This window comes from Calidris pugnax, unplaced genomic scaffold, assembly GCF_001431845.1.
Source record: "Calidris pugnax isolate Ruff unplaced genomic scaffold, ASM143184v1 scaffold244, whole genome shotgun sequence".
Classification (NCBI taxonomy): Eukaryota; Metazoa; Chordata; class Aves; order Charadriiformes; family Scolopacidae; genus Calidris; species Calidris pugnax.
The window spans coordinates 2,031,626-2,048,702 of NW_015091141.1; the positions used below are offsets into that span (position 1 = coordinate 2,031,626).

The 17,077-nt window shown below is 57.2% G+C and overlaps 1 protein-coding gene across 1 annotated transcript in view; it reads left to right on the top strand.

The window, feature by feature from the left end:
* The window catches only part of NUDCD3 (NudC domain containing 3), a 32,567-nt gene that overhangs the window by 13,691 nt on the left and 1,799 nt on the right, over window positions 1-17,077 (top strand). The window contains exons 3-4 of the mRNA XM_014958824.1: window positions 5,817-5,949; window positions 10,560-10,703. Of these exons, the coding sequence (XP_014814310.1) occupies window positions 5,817-5,949; window positions 10,560-10,703 (277 nt within the window). The remainder of the gene's footprint in view (window positions 1-5,816; window positions 5,950-10,559; window positions 10,704-17,077) is intronic.

Genomic DNA, 17,077 nt, shown 5'->3' on the forward strand with positions numbered 1-17,077 from the left:
CGGCAGCATCAGGCTGAAGGATGGCTGCTCCCATGCTGCTGTATCCGTTCCTCAACTTTTGCATTCTTGCACCAAAAATCCTCAGTAACGAGGAACTTGGTGAGCTGCCCTACTTCTCCTCGTGTAAAACATTAAATCAAACCCTTTGGCGTTTGGTTCCTGCTCTTGGTTTGTGTCTGGCGGTGCTTTTACGGAGCTGGTACTGGAGCTGTTGTGCTCGGAGGACAGAACTGGGTTCAGCCGAGTGTCCGCCCTGTCGCCATTTCCACATTGCTTGGCTCATCGTGCATCACCAGCCCACGAAACTGGAAATCCCAGAATAAGAAATGCTCAGAAATCTGTATAGGGGGCCCGGCATGCGGCTCAGCCCTTGGGCATCCAGACTGCGCGCCGGGGCCAGCCTCGCTCGAGCGGCACCTCCTGGTGACACCACCACTGCCCCTTGGGTCTCGGCCACCTCCCGCCGCTGCTGGGGTCTGACCCCGCGCCAGGGAAACGGCTCCGGTCCCAGTGACAGTGCAGCCGTGCGGTGCCACTCCTAGGAACGGAAAATAACAGCATTCCCCTCTCTTTTCACCACTTGAAACGCAGGAAGGCCCTGTGGAGGGGAGAGGCTTGCTTTTGTGGATGGGCCTGCGGGACCTGGAGGGGTGTGTTGTTGATGACAGGGTGCAGGAAGGGTCAGACTGTTATAAGTACCTCCTTCGGGAGCAGTTTGCAGAGGGGAGTGGGTCTAGGTCTCCCTTTCTGAATGCTCTGGGGTGGTTGCCATGCAGCACCAGCCTGGCTTTCTGCCCACATCGTCCTCCTCAGCCATGGCCAGTCCTGCTTGCCCAGCTTCAGCTATTGAGGTTGTTTCTCTTCTCCACCCACCTCCACATCTGCATCACTTAACGGGCTTGACACATTTTCCTTAAAACTGCCTAAATAATTCACCTTGACTAAGAGCAAGCAGCAGTGCCGGCTCCAGAAGAAGCTTTCTGTGAATTCCAAGTGATTGAGGGTACCTGCCATACCGGCCAGTGGCGGGGTGCAGACCCCCCCCTCAGCTCAGTGTCTGCTCAGCCCAAGAGCCAGCGCTGGCTGAGGTGGGCCCCAGTCCCAGCGGCAGTGGACGTGGAGCCATTGGGATGGCATCACTGACTCCCCAAAACCCAGGTGTCCTGCACTTGCATCGTCCTGGGTCCTGAGAGAGATAGATCCTGGGCCAAAACGCTGAGATGCTCCAGGCAAAGAGGATTGGTTTCCTTGAGCAATTCTGAAAATCCTTGGGATTTTTTCCTTCTTTTTGTGGAGAAAAAGAGTCCACTGGGATTAGGCCCATATCAGCTCCTTCCCATGAAGCTCGCCCACCTCTGCTCCCCCCTCAGCCGGCAGCATCAGGCTGAAGGATGGCTGCTCCCATGCTGCTGTATCCGTTCCTCAACTTTTGCATTCTTGCACCAAAAATCCTCAGTAACGAGGAACTTGGTGAGCTGCCCTACTTCTCCTCGTGTAAAACATTAAATCAAACCCTTTGGCGTTTGGTTCCTGCTCTTGGTTTGTGTCTGGCGGTGCTTTTACGGAGCTGGTACTGGAGCTGTTGTGCTCGGAGGACAGAACTGGGTTCAGCCGAGTGTCCGCCCTGTCGCCATTTCCACATTGCTTGGCTCATCGTGCATCACCAGCCCACGAAACTGGAAATCCCAGAATAAGAAATGCTCAGAAATCTGTATAGGGGGCCCGGCATGCGGCTCAGCCCTTGGGCATCCAGACTGCGCGCCGGGGCCAGCCTCGCTCGAGCGGCACCTCCTGGTGACACCACCACTGCCCCTTGGGTCTCGGCCACCTCCCGCCGCTGCTGGGGTCTGACCCCGCGCCAGGGAAACGGCTCCGGTCCCAGTGACAGTGCAGCCGTGCGGTGCCACTCCTAGGAACGGAAAACAGATCGGCTGCTTCTTGACGGTGCATTGTTAAAGGTTTCACCTCCCCCAAAATGACACATTGCAAGCAAAAATAGAACAAGACAGAACACACAGACCCACCCACACCATCCCCACCACCCGGCAGCCAAGTGCATGCGGTGCCAAACCCTTGGGTTTAAAAGCTGATGCTTTTTCACCCTCCTTCTCCTCCGCACTGCCACCACCTGCCTGGGCACCCGCTGAGCTGACCATGGCACCGCAGGCTGTCGCCGGGCTGCTGGCAGGGTTGCCGCCTGACCCGCACCGCACTCTGCACCCAGCCTCCGTCTGCACCCAGCCTCCGTCTTCACCGGGTGGGTCTGGGGACAAGGATGTCTCCTGGCCATAGCGTTCCTCTAGGAAGTTCTCTCACCTGGTGTATGGTGGTGCTGTTGAAGCAGCTCGAGGGATGGTGTCGGCCAGGAGAGCCAGCTCCAGCATGGCCCAGCTCGGCCCAGCTCACTGGGAGCTGAGGCTGTCCCCTGCAGACAGCAAGGGAAGCTGCCTCCAACCAAGGAGCTGGGTCCAATTTCTTGAGTGCTGCCGGCATGAAGGGCGGCGTGTGCTAAGCACAGTTGGACCATGCAAGGATCTGGCTGGAAAATCTCCAGGAAAGGAAGAGTTGCTCCAGGAGATGGAAGAGCTGTCAGCTGTTTGTTAGAGACGCCTAACAAGGCTGAGGCCTGTGTTCATCACCCCAAATCCTCATTTGCTTAAGAGCAGGCAGTTAAACTTGCAGGGGAATCACTGAGGCCTTCATGAGTTCCCCTTGTAATCTAGTTTTGGGGCACAAAGTCACCCATTGGTTTCACATCTGGAGATTTTGAGTGTCAGGAGCAGAGCTGTTGACTTGCAGGAAGGGCTGGAGGGATGGAGCTGGCTGTTGGGGGAAGGAGAGGTGTGGAGAAGTGACGGCACCGGTCCCCGCGGCCCTGGGACAGCTGGAGGCAGGTTTAGGCACGAGGGGAAACTTCTCCGCGCTGAAGCTGCCCGAGGACAGGGATGGTTTGTCTGGCGCACGTGTTGTCCGGCCAGCCCAGGAGGGCGGTGAGGACGAGGCAGGGCAGCAGAGGTGGCTGTGAAACGTCCCCCTGTCCCCCGTCTCTCCTTACGGTGCAGAGGGAGCAAGGACAGAGCTGTCCCATGGGGGACAGTCGGGGGTGGGACGACAGAGCTGTCCTGTGGGGGCTGGAAGGAAGGGTCAGGGCTGGAAGGAAGACTGCTTTCCCTCGTTCAGTAGTGAGTCCATGTAAAGAGAAGCTCGACAGAGTCATTGCAGAGCATGTTCTGCCTCGCTTCCCTGTGGAAGTAACCCAATTAACTCTGATGTCTCCTGGGGCTGCCATGAAGCCACTTGTGCCCTCACAGGACAATGAAATCACGCTCGATGAGCTCTTGGGAGGGATAAAACGTCCAGGATGTGCTTGGCCAGGGTCTGCTCAGCCCGAGCCTTTTCCTCCCAAGGAAGAGACACAAGGACGGACCTGGTGGCTTTGTGGCAGTGAGCAGCTGCTCCAGGACTCTATTTGTCTGCAGTGGCCATGAGGCATTTGCAGCTGGTGTCACCCACACTTGCCTTTGCTCCGATAGGTTTTCTCCCATTTCTGATGCTCTGCATCTGCTCTAACCTCCTTGGCCTGGGCACGGGCTTGCCGCCTCCCTCTTCAGCCTTCAAGGTTTTCCTGGGAAAGGCCGAGGGGGAGGAAGACCTGGAAGTAAATAGCCATTTTCTGGTTCTTGTCTGGTTCTCCGCTTGTTCTCAGGGAGGTGATGATGCTTGGTGACTGCCACCCGACATGCCTTCCCTATGGTGTCTCGCTGGGAAGGAGCATGGTGAGCTCTGCCACGCAGCTCAGGTCCACACTGATTAGAAGGAAATGTTCTCCTAGGAAGGAAAAACCAAGCAGGTTTTAAACCCTGCTCAGGTTTGTGCTCCGGTCCCCTGTGTGGCCACGTACGCTCTTGCTACAGCCTGAGGCCAGAAGCCTCACAGGCTTGTGCTGTGCCCAGGCAGACCCCGACACGTCCTTCGAGGGCACTTAACCAGGCAGAGCATGGATCCTCAACCGGGAGAGAGATGTCTCTCCTCTCTGGCAGGGTTTGTGCAGGATGGGCACTGGGATGATCCTGCCCAGGTGCCACTGCTGGGCCGGCTCTGGGGGAGGACCTGGGGATACACACAAGACGATGCTCAGAGGATGTGCCACCTCGTTTCAACCCCTTTGCTTCCCTCGGGGTGTGAGGAGGGCCCTGCAGACCCCGGTTGCCTGCACTGTTCCCCCTCTCGCCCTCCAGCCTGGTCGACTCCTTCAGTTCGGGGGCGGTTGGGAAACCGACAGCTGGAGCCAACCCGCGCCAGCACTGGTTCGGTGCTGCCATGCCAACCCTGTTTCCATGGCAATGGGCACCCAATGGGCGCCCGCCAGGCAAGGCCAAGATGCCCAAAAAAAGTGATGCAGTGCCCCCTGAAATCGCTGGCCTGAGTCTGGGAGCCCATGGCCTCTGCCAGCCGCTGGTGCTGCCTGCGCCGCCCGGGGAACCAGATCAAAACCGCCCCAGGGCGTGGGTTGTTGTAACAGGGCAGGAAAACCCCCATGAAACCATCAAGGGGAAAAAAAAAGTGGGGGGAGGATGTATGCACAGCCCCTTCCGCAACACCCAATGGTCGTCTGAGAGCCTAATTTAATTAAAATCAATGGATCTTACATAATTCTTAGGGCACCGCTCTGCTGGGAGCCACCCCCGCCCGGTGCTAGCGAGGGCCCCTTGGTGTGGGGGTGTTGGGAAGGCAGCAGGGCACAAGGGGATGCAGTACCCAGGGCTGGCTGCCCTCCGGGGCCACTCTCACTGGCCCCCCCTTTATGTAACTCGCTGCAGCCTGATGTTTATACAGCTCCACATTGAGGACTAGGTGCGTATCAAAACATTTTAAAATAACTCTGCCTTTTGTTAGCACCGCAGCTATCTTTAGAAAGAGATTTTATTTTATTTGAAAGCCTTCTCTGGGAGGTTTCGATGGAATAGATCCTCCACCTGCCAGCAGTTTAAAGGGACACGGGTACGGTGGAGATCTCCTTTCTTGGCTGGAAATGCTGTATTGATTATTGCTTATTGTTCTGATAAATCCCATTACAATCACCTCCTCATCCTTCTGAGATTTCCGCAGCTGGAAGTGGTTGTGTTTTGCTTAAGGTGTTGCTTGTGATCCGCTTGTCCAGTTGCCCCCTTCCAGTGCCGTGCTGAGCTGGCTCCGCAACTCCATCACCTCTGTGTCAGCAGCTGCCCCGGTCATCACAGCTGGTGGTTTTCCCAAACATGCTAAAATCAGAGGGATGACCAGTTCTGTTTTTTCTTGGTGAACCCAGGTCACAGTGATGGGCCACCACCTCTGCAGCCACGGCAGTGGCCCAGGAGTCAGCACGCACCCTCCAGTGAGCAGTGGTGTCCCCCACTTCAGCTGTGACAGGAGTTAGAGGGGAAGAAGAGCTCTGCGCTCGAGCGGAGTTAGCCTGAAAGGCGCCCCAAGCCAGCTGGGGGCCAGCTCTGCACCTTTTGGGCAGCCAAATTATCATGTGTCTCACTGGTTGTCCCATTAGCAGCCTGACTTCCCTTGCGGCACACTGGGAGAGGGGTGTACAGGTCACCCACAACAGGCAGGGTGGCTGGGGTCGCTCTGAGGCTGCCACCCTCAGCCTTCGCCCTTCCTCAAGAAGGCCAGCAGCAAGGGAGAGACCAGGCATCCAGCCTGAATGGTGGCGAGGCAGAGGCTCTGCCCTCCCTTTCTGCTTCTTGCACCCTGCTCTCAAGCTTCCTTCTCTCTCCAGACTCTGATCTCGCCAACACTGAGCATGTCACCCCTTTCTTCTCCCCCAGGAGGCAGGAGCAGTTCCAGACAAACCCCGACAGCTACAATGGGGCTGTGCGAGAGAATTACACCTGGTCCCAAGACTTCAGTGACCTGGAGATTAAAGTGCCTGTGCCCAAGCACATTGTAAAAGGCAAACAGGTAAAGTGGTGCTAATGGTGTGTTTTTCAGCATTTCCCTTTCCCTTGGGGTGCTTAGCTTTCCTGGGAAGCTCTGTTTGAAGCAGGAAGGCTCCTTGTCCTTCGTACTCAAGGAGCAGGATGCAAACATGCCTTTTTCTCTGGTGTTGGGTGTCATTGTCTGGTGTTGGGTGTGTGGCTGGTGGGGACTGACGGTCCCAGCCTGGCCACGTTCCCATTGTGACTGCAGTGTCCTGTTGCTCCAGCCCCAGCGGGGTTCCCTGGCGCCGCATGGCACTTTCTGCACTTTTTCTCTCCACTTCCACTGACTGCAAACTCGCACGCGGGTTTCTGAGCCTGCCTGGAAATGGATGCTCCTTCCCTGTTGCTCTCTCTGGCTTGGAGTGTCTCCTGCAAGTGGGAGCTGCTGGAACGACTCCTCTGGCACTTGGGAACTGGAGCAGGCACAGCCCATGTGAGACCTGACCTGCTCTGGGGGGAAGGGAGCTGGCGCTGGGGTGCAGGTGAGCGGCTCCCTCTCCCTGACTGCCTGTGTGGGCACGGGGGGGTCTCACCTCCCTCCTTGGCTCAGGGAGGAACTTTTCTTCTCTGCTCCTGGACACAAGCGGTCATGTTCTTTTTCCTTCGCCACTTCTGTTCTCTCCTGGAGAGGGACTTGAGAGGAGTGTGCCCGTGGCTGGTGTTAGTTGGACCCAGAAGTGTGAGTTCTCCTGGCTTTCCCAAGTCCTGCCCTCCCCATGGCTAGTTCTGTATTTTTCCATTTGGGAAATCCGTGCTCCCCCACCTCTCATTCTCCTCTGCTTCCAGGGCGGCTGAAATGAGCACGCTTGGGTTTGTTCACTGGCTCCAGCCTACACAGCTCCTGATCATGCCAGAAGAGTGTAATTGGCAGCAGCAACCCAGACCGGAGGGGTGAGGGAGCAAATGGCTGCCATGGGGACAGCAGGAGGATCAGGAGATGCATCTCTCCCAGTGGGTCTGTAAAACAAACCCAGGCTGTTTCTTGGAATGATTCGGGGGCATCCAGACGGATGTTCCATCCCACTGCATCATATTGCGGTCACGATGCCTCTCCCTGCCCAGGGAAGTGCCCTTTGTGCCAGGGGAGTTGTGTCCTCGCCAAAAAAAAAGAGCATCAGGTTTTGTCCACCCCATCTTTGCCACCCAGAGGCATGGGGGTCTTGCAGGTGCCTATAGGAGCTGGGACGCGACCTTTCCTCAACTCAAGACTGTGCTGTCGCTGCAGAAGAGCCCCTGCCTGGCTGTGGGGTGATTATTGGGGTGATTATCAGGGCAGCTCCTTGCCGTGCTGTTGCCTGTGGTGTGGCTCTGCCTGCCCTTGACCTGGTTCCTGCCAGCGCTGCCCTCTCGGGACAATCGATTGTTGAGATGGACTTTCCTTATTCTTGCCAGGTGTCTCCTTGTATTTGGTTCGTACATCCCTCCTGGGGCTACTCTTGGCAGCCGAGTGTTCACTTCGAAGTAATTCTTTAAATCCCTTCCAGCCTCGGGGGGTTAGAAGCAGAACGGCTGGGTGACAGGCCAAAGCAGGATGGTTCAGAGCCATTTTAAAGCTTGATGGACTTTGGACACCTTGTTGATGGGTTCCTGCAAAAGAGCAGCGTTCCCCTACATTCACCACACAGCTTTGTCTTTTTTAAAAATGATCAGGCTTTTGGCTTCTGCCTGCCAAGGTGAGATTAAAAATTCCCCTGGTTGGTCCCCGGGCTCAGAGCGTGCCCGGCTCTAATGCTGCTCAAAATCCTCCTTATGACACTTATTTGGATTCAAGCTGTTGCTATGGCACATTTTCACTCAGGCGAGCTTAAGGTTTCCTTGTATGGAGCTCCAAAAAAGTGTCCGTGGAGCAGGAATGGGCGATGGGGTAGGTGGGAGCATCTTCTTCTGTGGTCTCCACCTCTCTGATCTACTTACAGGCGCAACAGGGGCCCATGGATCCGAGCGCTTCCCGAGCACTTAAATAGAGATAATGACAACAAGCCTCTCTTTTTGCCTGGCTCAGAGGAGATGAGCTAGATTCCTTCATGGGTTTGTGTTTGCTTGTTTGATTTGCATGGGCGGGCGTGGGTGTTTTAGTGTGCACAGAAATTACTGTGGTGGAAAGCCACGGCAGAGAGCTGAGATCTGGGTTTCCTTGGGAGTGCTGGCAAAGCCAGGTGTTTTGGGGGGCAGAGGTGCTCGTCAGGCGCGCGTGGTGGGGGGACAAGCAGCCTTGGAGCCTCCAGCATGCCCCTCCTGGTGGCTTCACTGTCAGGACAGCATGTTTCCCGAGGGATCGCTCGGCTTCCCCGAGCTGCTCTCTGTGCCCGGTTCTGTCAAACCCCAGTTGTGCCGGCGCTGTGTGTGTGCCTCAAGCGCAGCGCGGTGCGGGGGGAGGTGGCGGGGGGGAGGAAGGGCAGCCCCCCGCAGAGCCCTGCTGCCCTCCCTGGCAGAGTGGGGGTGCCAAGCAGAGGTGGTTTTTCCACCAAGGCCCAAGAAGAAGCTGCTGCCCACATGCACCAAACCCTGTGTTTTCTGGGCACCATCACACACACACGAGTCCTCCCAGACATTTCTCTCCGTGCAAGGAGCGTCAGGGCTCTCTGGCAGTGCATGCTCCTGTCCCCTGTCACCACTCCCAGTGGGATGCCATGCCAAGAGAGGTCTTTTTGTTGGCTGGAGGTAGAAGCAGGTGTTGTGATGGTCTCTCATGCTGGCTGGTTGCGCAGGGAAGTGGCTGGGATAAGGCTGCCAGGTTTGGATCTCTTCTTCCATTTGGGTTTCTCCACTCCCTCTCCTAATGCTCTCCTGGTCCCAGAGCCACCTTGAGCACATCCCTCAGCCACCTTGGAATAAAACCCCTCTCGCATTTGACTGTGGATCCTACAGCCATGATGCTGCCTCTGTGCCTTCCGTATCTCCAGCCTCCCTGTCCCTCCATGCCCTAAAGAGGCCGTCCCAGAAGCTGACTTGAGGGTCACCTTGCTTTCTTCCCTTTGTCCCTTTCTGGGCAGGCCCTGTGCCACACTGGGAGCGTGGCACTAGCAGCCCTGTCCTTGCGCCCTGGGACTAGGGCAGTCGGTGGTGGCAGAGAGGCCTCAGCCCTGGCTGGAGGAAGCTGCTCCGTGCTGCAGCCTCTCCGGAGATGTTTCCCATCCAGGAGGAGCTGCTTTTGCAGAGGCTGCCCGCAGCCACGTGCCGGGTGAAAGTCAGGCGTCCTCTCCCATCCAGCAGAGCCAGAGCTCACGTCCCTTCCCTGATCCCCTGTGACCATGGTTCTGCTGCCAGCCAGAGCATCAGAACTCGGTCCCGATGTCCCCTGTGCTGTGTGTGCAGGGCCTCTGTTCCGGTCGAAGCCCTGGCAGCTCCCCATCACGCCCAGCAGGTCTGGGGGCTTTATCTGGGTGGATCTTTATCTGATCTTTATCTGATCTTTATCTGATCAGACGCAGCCGCGGTGCCCTCCCCGGCTGGAGCAGCTTTGCCTGTCTCTTGCCTGCGTGGAGCTAGTGAGCCACTGGAAATCTCCTAGGTAATGGATAATGTAATAACATTTCAAATGAGATCTGCAGAGCGGGAGGAAGATCTGGGGGAACTCTGGGAGAGAATGCAGGCAAATCTCACCGCAGTCTCCTCCTCTCAGGCCAGAGAACGGGGCTGCACCAGGGACCACAAACTGCCCCTTCCCGGCCAGGTCCTCCCTTAGTTCCCCGGCCTGACTCGTGCTCTGCTGGCGGCAGCTCGGGGCCGAAGGGGAAAGCAGAGAGCATATGGTCTCTCCGTAGACTGAGGTACTGCATGCAGCGCAATGAAGTCGCAGTCTGCCTCTGTCTCCCCGGGGGAGAGCCATGTCACCTCCGCGGCAGGTCGGAGCAGGGTTCCCCATATGGCTGCTGTGGGCGGGAGCTGGCCCTGTTCCTGGGGACGGAGCTGCCTCGTTCCCTGTCCCCACAGCGGGGAACAGGGCAGCCGTGCTGCAGCAGCCCTCCCGCACGCGGTCCCTCCTCGCACACCCGACGGGAGGCCTGGGCTGGGCCCAACGCTGGCTCTGGTGGCAGAAGTGAAGCCAAGGAACATGCTTTTGGTGCAGTACAGACGGGGGACGAGCTGCTGCAGCCCTTCCTGGTGTAGAAATCCCCAAATCACTCCAGCTCAGCAGGGGAGTGCTCAGCTCCCAGGATCAGCTCCCCATTCCCAGCTCATCACAGTGATGGCCAGGCACCCGCTGTGCTCCGAACAGCTCAGTCACAGCAAGTGGGTGTCCAGCCTTTGAGCACTGTATGGAGGAGGCTTGTGGCATTGCTGGTTTTCTCTGTGGGGAAACTGAGGCACAGGGCAGTCATAGTGGCAGAACCAACTGCCTCAAATCCTTCCTAGGGCTCCGTCTGCTGGGCCCTGCTGCCTTCTCTTCCCCGGAGAGCTTTCCCTTCTCCTCCGAACTGTTGCTGTTTGCTCTGAAATGACAGCGGGATTCCCACCCTCCTGCTACATGCTAGTCTGAAAGCTCTTCTCTCATCCCCAGCAAGTGCACTTGACCCCACACCCCAACTAACACAGCAAGAGGGCGAGCAGGAACTTCCCTGATTATTTTCTCTCTCTCTGTGTCTCCAGGTGTCTGTGGATATCAGCAACAGCACAATTCGTGTGGCTGTGCTGGAAGGGAGCAGCCAACGTGTCCTCATGGAAGGGAAACTCACCCACAAAATCAACACTGAGAGTTCCCTCTGGAGCCTGGAGCCAGGAAAGTGTGTTTTGGTAAGGGTGATCCGTACTGGCCGTGTCTCTGCACCTTGGCTTGCAGCTCCGCTGGGCTTGACCTGGAAAACTGGAGCAACTGGGAGTTTGAGCCAGATCTGGACATGTCCAGCTTTCCCCATCCAACGTCCACCTTACTCTGCCCTTGCCCGTGTGCCATGCCCTGCCTCCTCTGAGGTGCTGGCAAAGCAACACATCCATCGGGTTGGGCAAGAAGGGTCCATGTGTTACTGGGAGGTTTCCAGCCTCGCGACTGGTTTCTGGTGTGCTCCAGATGTCCAGGCTGAGGGTGCGAGTTGTGCTCTCTCAGGGCTGTGCGTGCAGCTGGAGCTGTCCTGGGTGTTGTGTTGCTGCCTGTCAGCCTGGGCTTTCGAGTGTCAAATGGTTGCCAAACTCCTGTGCAAATTTTGAGGCCAGGATTGTGCTGTGGGTGGGGTTTTGCCACTTGTGGCCATCTTTGTCCTCTACTTTTCCAGCCAGGAGCTTTCCCAGAAGGTTCACAGACTCACAGAATTACATGGGGTTGGAAGGGACCTCTGGAGATCACCCAGTCCAACCCCCTGCCAGAGCAGGGCCACCCAGAGCAGGTTGCACAGGAACATGTCCAGGGGGGTTTGAATGTCTCCAGAGAAGGAGGCTCCACCACCTCCCTGGGCAGCCTCTTCCAGGGCTCTGCCACCCTCACAGGAAAGAAGTTCCTCCTCATGTTTAGGTGGAACTTCTTATATTCAAGTTTGTGCCCATTTCCTCTTGTCCTGTCCCTGGGCACCACTGAAAAAAGCCCAGCTCCATCTTCTTGACACCCACCCTTTAAGTATTTACAAGCATTGATCAGGTCCCCCCTCAGCCTTCTCTTCTCCAGACTAAAAAGACCCAAGTCCCTCAGCCTCTCCTCGTAAGGGAGATGCTCCAGGCCCCTCAGCATCTTCGTAGCCTCTGCTGTCCCCTCTCCAGCAGTTCCCTGTCCTTGAACTGGGGAGCCCAGAACTGGACACAGTACTCCAGATGGGGCAGAGCAGAGGGGCAGGAAGGCTGCCGTGAGCCCTGGGAGGGGGTGTCGGCTGCCCAGCTCTGGCAATGGTTCCTGACCCTGGGCAGGCGGCACTATCCCTGCAAGGGCTTCGAGCCTTGTGCCTGTGTCACGAGAGTGGCAGCAGAATGGCACCCGAAGCCAAGCCCCTGCAGTGGGAAATCAAGTGGGAATGTGCTTCCAGAGGCAGAAGTGCTGGAGGTGGTGCGTGGGGAGGCTGTGCGGGCACTGCCTGGCCACTGCAGGTCCCTGTGGATGTGCCCTGGGTTGACAGACCCAAAAGGGTGAGGTCCCTGCAAGAGAGAGGAGCTTCTCTGACTCTGTTAGGCTGTTGCAAGGATGTGAAAAAGGAGGCGGAGGCATCATTAACCTGCATTTTTTTAAACATTCTTAAGCTTCTTGAAAATGAGCTGATCTGGGAAGAGAAACAATCCTGGGAAGGAGTAAACCCATTCAAGAGGAGCTGGCCCAATGGGTGGCTGCTCCACAGTGTGCATGGGAGTCCCTGGTGGGTGTTCCCAGGATCAGCAAGGGAGGCAATGTCTGTTAAATATCCAGTGCCGGAGGAGGATGGGGACCGCGCGCGGGTGGAGCGAGACTGGGGGCCTCTGGAGTGTTTGCGGGTAGTGTGGGGAGTGGTCCCATTGCCTCCAACCCAGAGCTGGGTCTTGCCTTGAGTTAGCAGGAACGCAGGGTTGTGAGGATCTCCAGCTGGCTGCTGACATATTGATGGTGGGATGAAATTTCGCTTGAAGAATGAATTGTAAGGTAACTGGAGCAGAGTGAGTAATTCTCACCCGAGAGCATCTCCTTTTTCCATGTGTGGAGTAGCCAAAAGTGGTTTGCGATTCCTCCCGATTCATTCATCAGGAGACACCCGGTGTGTGATAATGAATTGCTTCATTCAGCACGTGGGAGGGGACAGGACAGGAGCCGTTTGGGCTGGGTTGGAGGGCAGTGGGGCACACGGACCCTTTCTGTACCTGAGTCTGCGCAGCTCCGAGTGAGCTCCAAATGCGGCGGTCAGGAGTGTCTTCGTCCCATGAGATGCCACAAGGTGCCACCTGGCTCCCCTCCGTGGCACCCACGTGGGGATGGGGATGCAGCTGAAACCCCACTCACCCAGTGCCAGTGGTGGAGTCGTTGAAGAGATCCTGGCTGGCTGCCTCGGTGCCTACTTGTGGCACCTTGGTGGCTCCGCCCGGCGGAAAGCCTGTGTGTGCTCGTGTTTTTGTGGTCTGTGAATTGAATCACTGTGGGCAGAGCTTGTTCCCTGTGCCGGGGAGGTGAAATCTCTTCTGCTTGGTCTTGTACATCTGGAAAAGTCTCAGTTCTGCGCAGAGAGGCTGTTGAGTCCCATGCGCTCTTGCAGGAACAAGTCAAGGGTTGTTGAGGTCCCTGCACTACCTGGGCTGCTGTCACAGCCACCTCTCCTGTCCTCAGCTTCCCTGCCCCCTGCTTGGCTCCCGTCTGGGACGGGCATTCATGGGCTTTCACTGACTGCCTGCCTTCTCCCCCAGCTCCTATCGTAAGAAGGTTAATTTGTCTTATAACCCCTCCCAGCTCTGCTTTCCCCATCCTATTGGGTGTTCTTATCAATTTGTCCTCGTCATCGCACATCTGCTCACTTTCCAGCAGCCCCAGAGACTACTCTGCCTTTCCCCTCCTGCTCTGCGAGGTTCTCCTTGCTGGAGCCTGGGCTGAGCACCAATGTGTTTCCCATCCCGTCCTTTGCCACACCAGGGTTTGCACCACGACCTGGCCGCAGCAGGAACCCCGCAGGCTTCATTTTGAAGGGCAGCACTCTGCCGATGCCCATGATGCGTGGTGAGGGCTCTCTCCACAGCTCCTCCTGCTCAGGATTGTGTCCCAGCATCGTGCCCCTGCCTGTGGCGCCGCGCCAAAGCCTTGGTCCCGGGTATAATCCCTGTGCGCTCCCTTCGCTCTCACACACGCTCGCTTGTCAAAAGTGAGATTAAAATAACTTCGCACAAGCTGTTTTTAGAAATCTCCACTGGGTGTTGTGCACAACACGTTTTGGGATTATTTTTGTTGTTGAGGATTTTTTTCCCCCTGTTCCTTCTCTTTTTCTCCTCCTCTCCGGCATTTGTTATCCACGCTTGGGCTTTTGTCACCAAGTCCTGCCTTGAACAGCTATTACAGTCCTCAGCTTGTCATCTCATGAGCCACGAGGCCAAGTTAATAATAATCTGTGGTGCTCTCCCTCTGCCCTGCCCTCCACACACTGCTGGAAACGTCACCTGCTGCCTCCTCTGTATCCCCTAAACATCTCCTGCTGACTTTGGGGGCGATGGCTGCTATTGTCCCAGAAGGAAAGCAGGTAGCGAGAGGTTGTTTTTCCAAGACCTGCTTATATCCCTTGGCAGCATCTCTCCAGCTCCTACAAGGTATTTGGGATTAGGGAAGAAACCTCAATGATGAAGGCCAGCACTGACAACAAAGAGTTGTGACCTTCCCGGCAGGGCGTGGAGATGTGATGTGACACCGTGTCCGTGCCGATGCCTGTCACACTCTTTGCACACCACGGGAGGACCCTCCTGGCCACAGCTGTGCCTGTTGAGTGTCCCATCCCTCCCATGCCCATCTCTGCCTGCAGTGATGCTCCTTGCCATCCATCCTTGCCTGGCCCCTGTGCTTTGCCCAGTGCTCAGCGTGGGAACAGCTCATGCCACTGGCTTTGGGGACACAGGCGCTGGGGCACAAGGATGCTGCCAGCTTTGGAAACAGCAGGAGGGATGTCACCTCCCTCTCCTATGGCTGTCATTGCAGAGGCTGTTCCTGCCTCCTCTCAGCCTCAAAAGACTCAGCTGGGCTTTTACCCCTCCCGGCCAGGAGGCACTTTGGGACCCACCAGCCTAAAAAGCAGAGCCAAAGTCTGACTGAGAGCCCGGGTACACTGCAGGGACCCCATCCTTCCTCTGGCAAACAGCCATTGTCATTTCTCGGACCCTGGAGGGTTCAGCTGGGGAACTGGTAATGGCAGCTTCAAGTGCAGGCAAAGCTTTTGCCTTGTCTCGAAGCGAGTAGTGTAACCAGGTCACGACTTGTCCTTGCAGAAAAAATCCCTGCTCCCCCCTGGAGCCCTCCCCGGTCCCAAGGGAGCATGGTGCTGTTGGTTGAGTGCCAGAGCCATCCTCTGCGGGTGGGTGAGGGTCGGTGCTCGCAGGGCATCACCCTGCCCTGGCTGAGCCCAGAGATCTCGCACGGCCTCTCAGCTATCCCTTCCCTTGCCCTTCTTGCACTTGAGCACTTGGTGAGGCTCCAGCCACCTTTCCATCACGGCAGGCTCTCGTAGCCCAGTTGCCCAGCCAACCTCTGGGCTGAATGAACAGAGACCATTGGCCGAAGCATGTCCGAGGACCAACCTGATGAGCCTGTCCTCCCCATCCTGAAGGTCGGGCCTGTCCTCAGTGAGGTCTTCAAACGCTGAGCACCGCTTCAAACAATGAAACTCCAAGCTCAAGGTGATAGAGAGAGCTGTGCCCTGGCCCATGGGCATTCCGGAGGCTCATGTTGGAAAGCGCGGCTACCACCTCGGAGTGAGTCCCATTTTAGCGTCTCTCCCCCTGGAATAAAGGGGATGAGCAAATTCCCCTGGGTGTACAAAGTGGGCTGCAGAGGTTAATTAATTATTGTTTGCAAAGCGCTCAGTGCTGTGGTGATGTGCACTGCAGAAAAGCTGGTGAGGAAATTAATAGTTCTGTCTTGCCATCAGGGTGGGAAACAGTATGCGGTAAATAAAGCGTGGGCCATGCATGGGGCGGGGAGGGGGAGAGGATCCCTGGGCTGGCGCTCACAGTGGCAGCTCCCCTGGCTTTTGTCGGGGTGGTCTGCGGATGAGGGGCATTTGGATCTCGTGGGGGTTCCCCACCTGCTCTGGTGGTCCATGGAGGTCCCCTGGGGTCTGCTGATGGTGGGGAACAGCGGTGGAGTGCCAGGGGAGGAGGGGGATTTGGTAGGGAAGGGAGAAGGGATGGCTTTTCCTTCCCCTGGTGCTCTGGGATGGAGGTGAGGGGATGCCACGCAGTCCTCTGGTGTCTGTCCATCCTTCTGCTGCCAGCCTGGCACTAAGTGGGGCCTTGCCGTTCCGTGAGAGCATGGCTCACACCGAAGCCATCACCGGGGAAGCTCCCACTGCAACGGTAGCACCATGGGGACATTCCTCTTGTTTCAAACCCGGAGGAGCAGCAGCAAGCTGGGAGGGTGCTCCGGCATTCTCCGGGCTTGGGCTGGCCGGGCCAGCTGGCCCACAGCTCATCTTGTCTGACGAAGGGCTGACGTTCCTGGGGGAGCTTGCCATTTCCCCCCTGCCCACCCGGGGCTGGGAAGCCCCCGAGCAAACCCTCAGTGTCTCTTCCTCCTCTGGAAAGTGGAACTGTGCAATTAAGTGGATAACAGCACACCTGTCTAGCTGGAAAAACTAACGCCTTCCCTGAGCTGGAATATTTTACTGACTCTGCTCTCCCAGAAGGATTAAGCCCCAGCCACCCCCTCCCGTATTAATTGGTTCCTTTTCTTTGCACTGCAGAGAGGCACCCGGCTCCGTAACGTTAATGGCTGCCCGTGTTTTCCCCTCTGGAGCCGTTGAGCTTCCAGGGAGGTTTGAGTAAATTGTATTGTCTGTCTTTATTGATGATTTTGCAGAGAGGCCGACGAATGCCATAAATCTTCCTTGCTGCTGGGATTATTGCTAAAATAATACAGGAGAAAGGAGCCCACCCCTCCTGGCAAAAACCCAAAAGCGAGTTGGGGTATCCCTGTGTGGGATGCCCCACGGACACAGGCACCCAATGCAGCCCCTGCTGCCGCCTGGCTCCGTGCGAGGCGCTGGCTCCACGCCTGGCAGGCAGGCTTCACTGGTGAGGATGGCGGCGGGAGGCGAGAGGATGTCCCCCCTCCTGGGGCCACTCCTCCATGGTTACCCCACAAGCCGTGGTGCCACGGGAGGCAGGTGCCCCTGGCGAGCAGGGGCGTCATGGAGCAGCGGGTGACATTTTTGCCTCCTTTGTCACCCACGCTGCTGCCTGTGGAGCAAGCCCTGTGGGGAGCCAAGGGATGGGCTCCTTCTGGGTTGGCAAAATGTGAAATCGCAGCAGGGCCGTGCTAGGAGCCCTGGCCCCATGCTCTGTGGGACAGGGTCCCTGCATCTGACAGGTCCCAGAGTTCTCGGCTCCGGGGTGGCCACGGATGAGCCATCTCAGCTCCTTGGGCCTGGTACCATGTTGGCCCATTGGCCGTCTGCCCCTGGGGTGGCATCATGGCTGAGCTCACAGCATCGCTGCCTTGGAGGTGTGGGGTGGGCGGGGGGGTAACATCCCGGGGG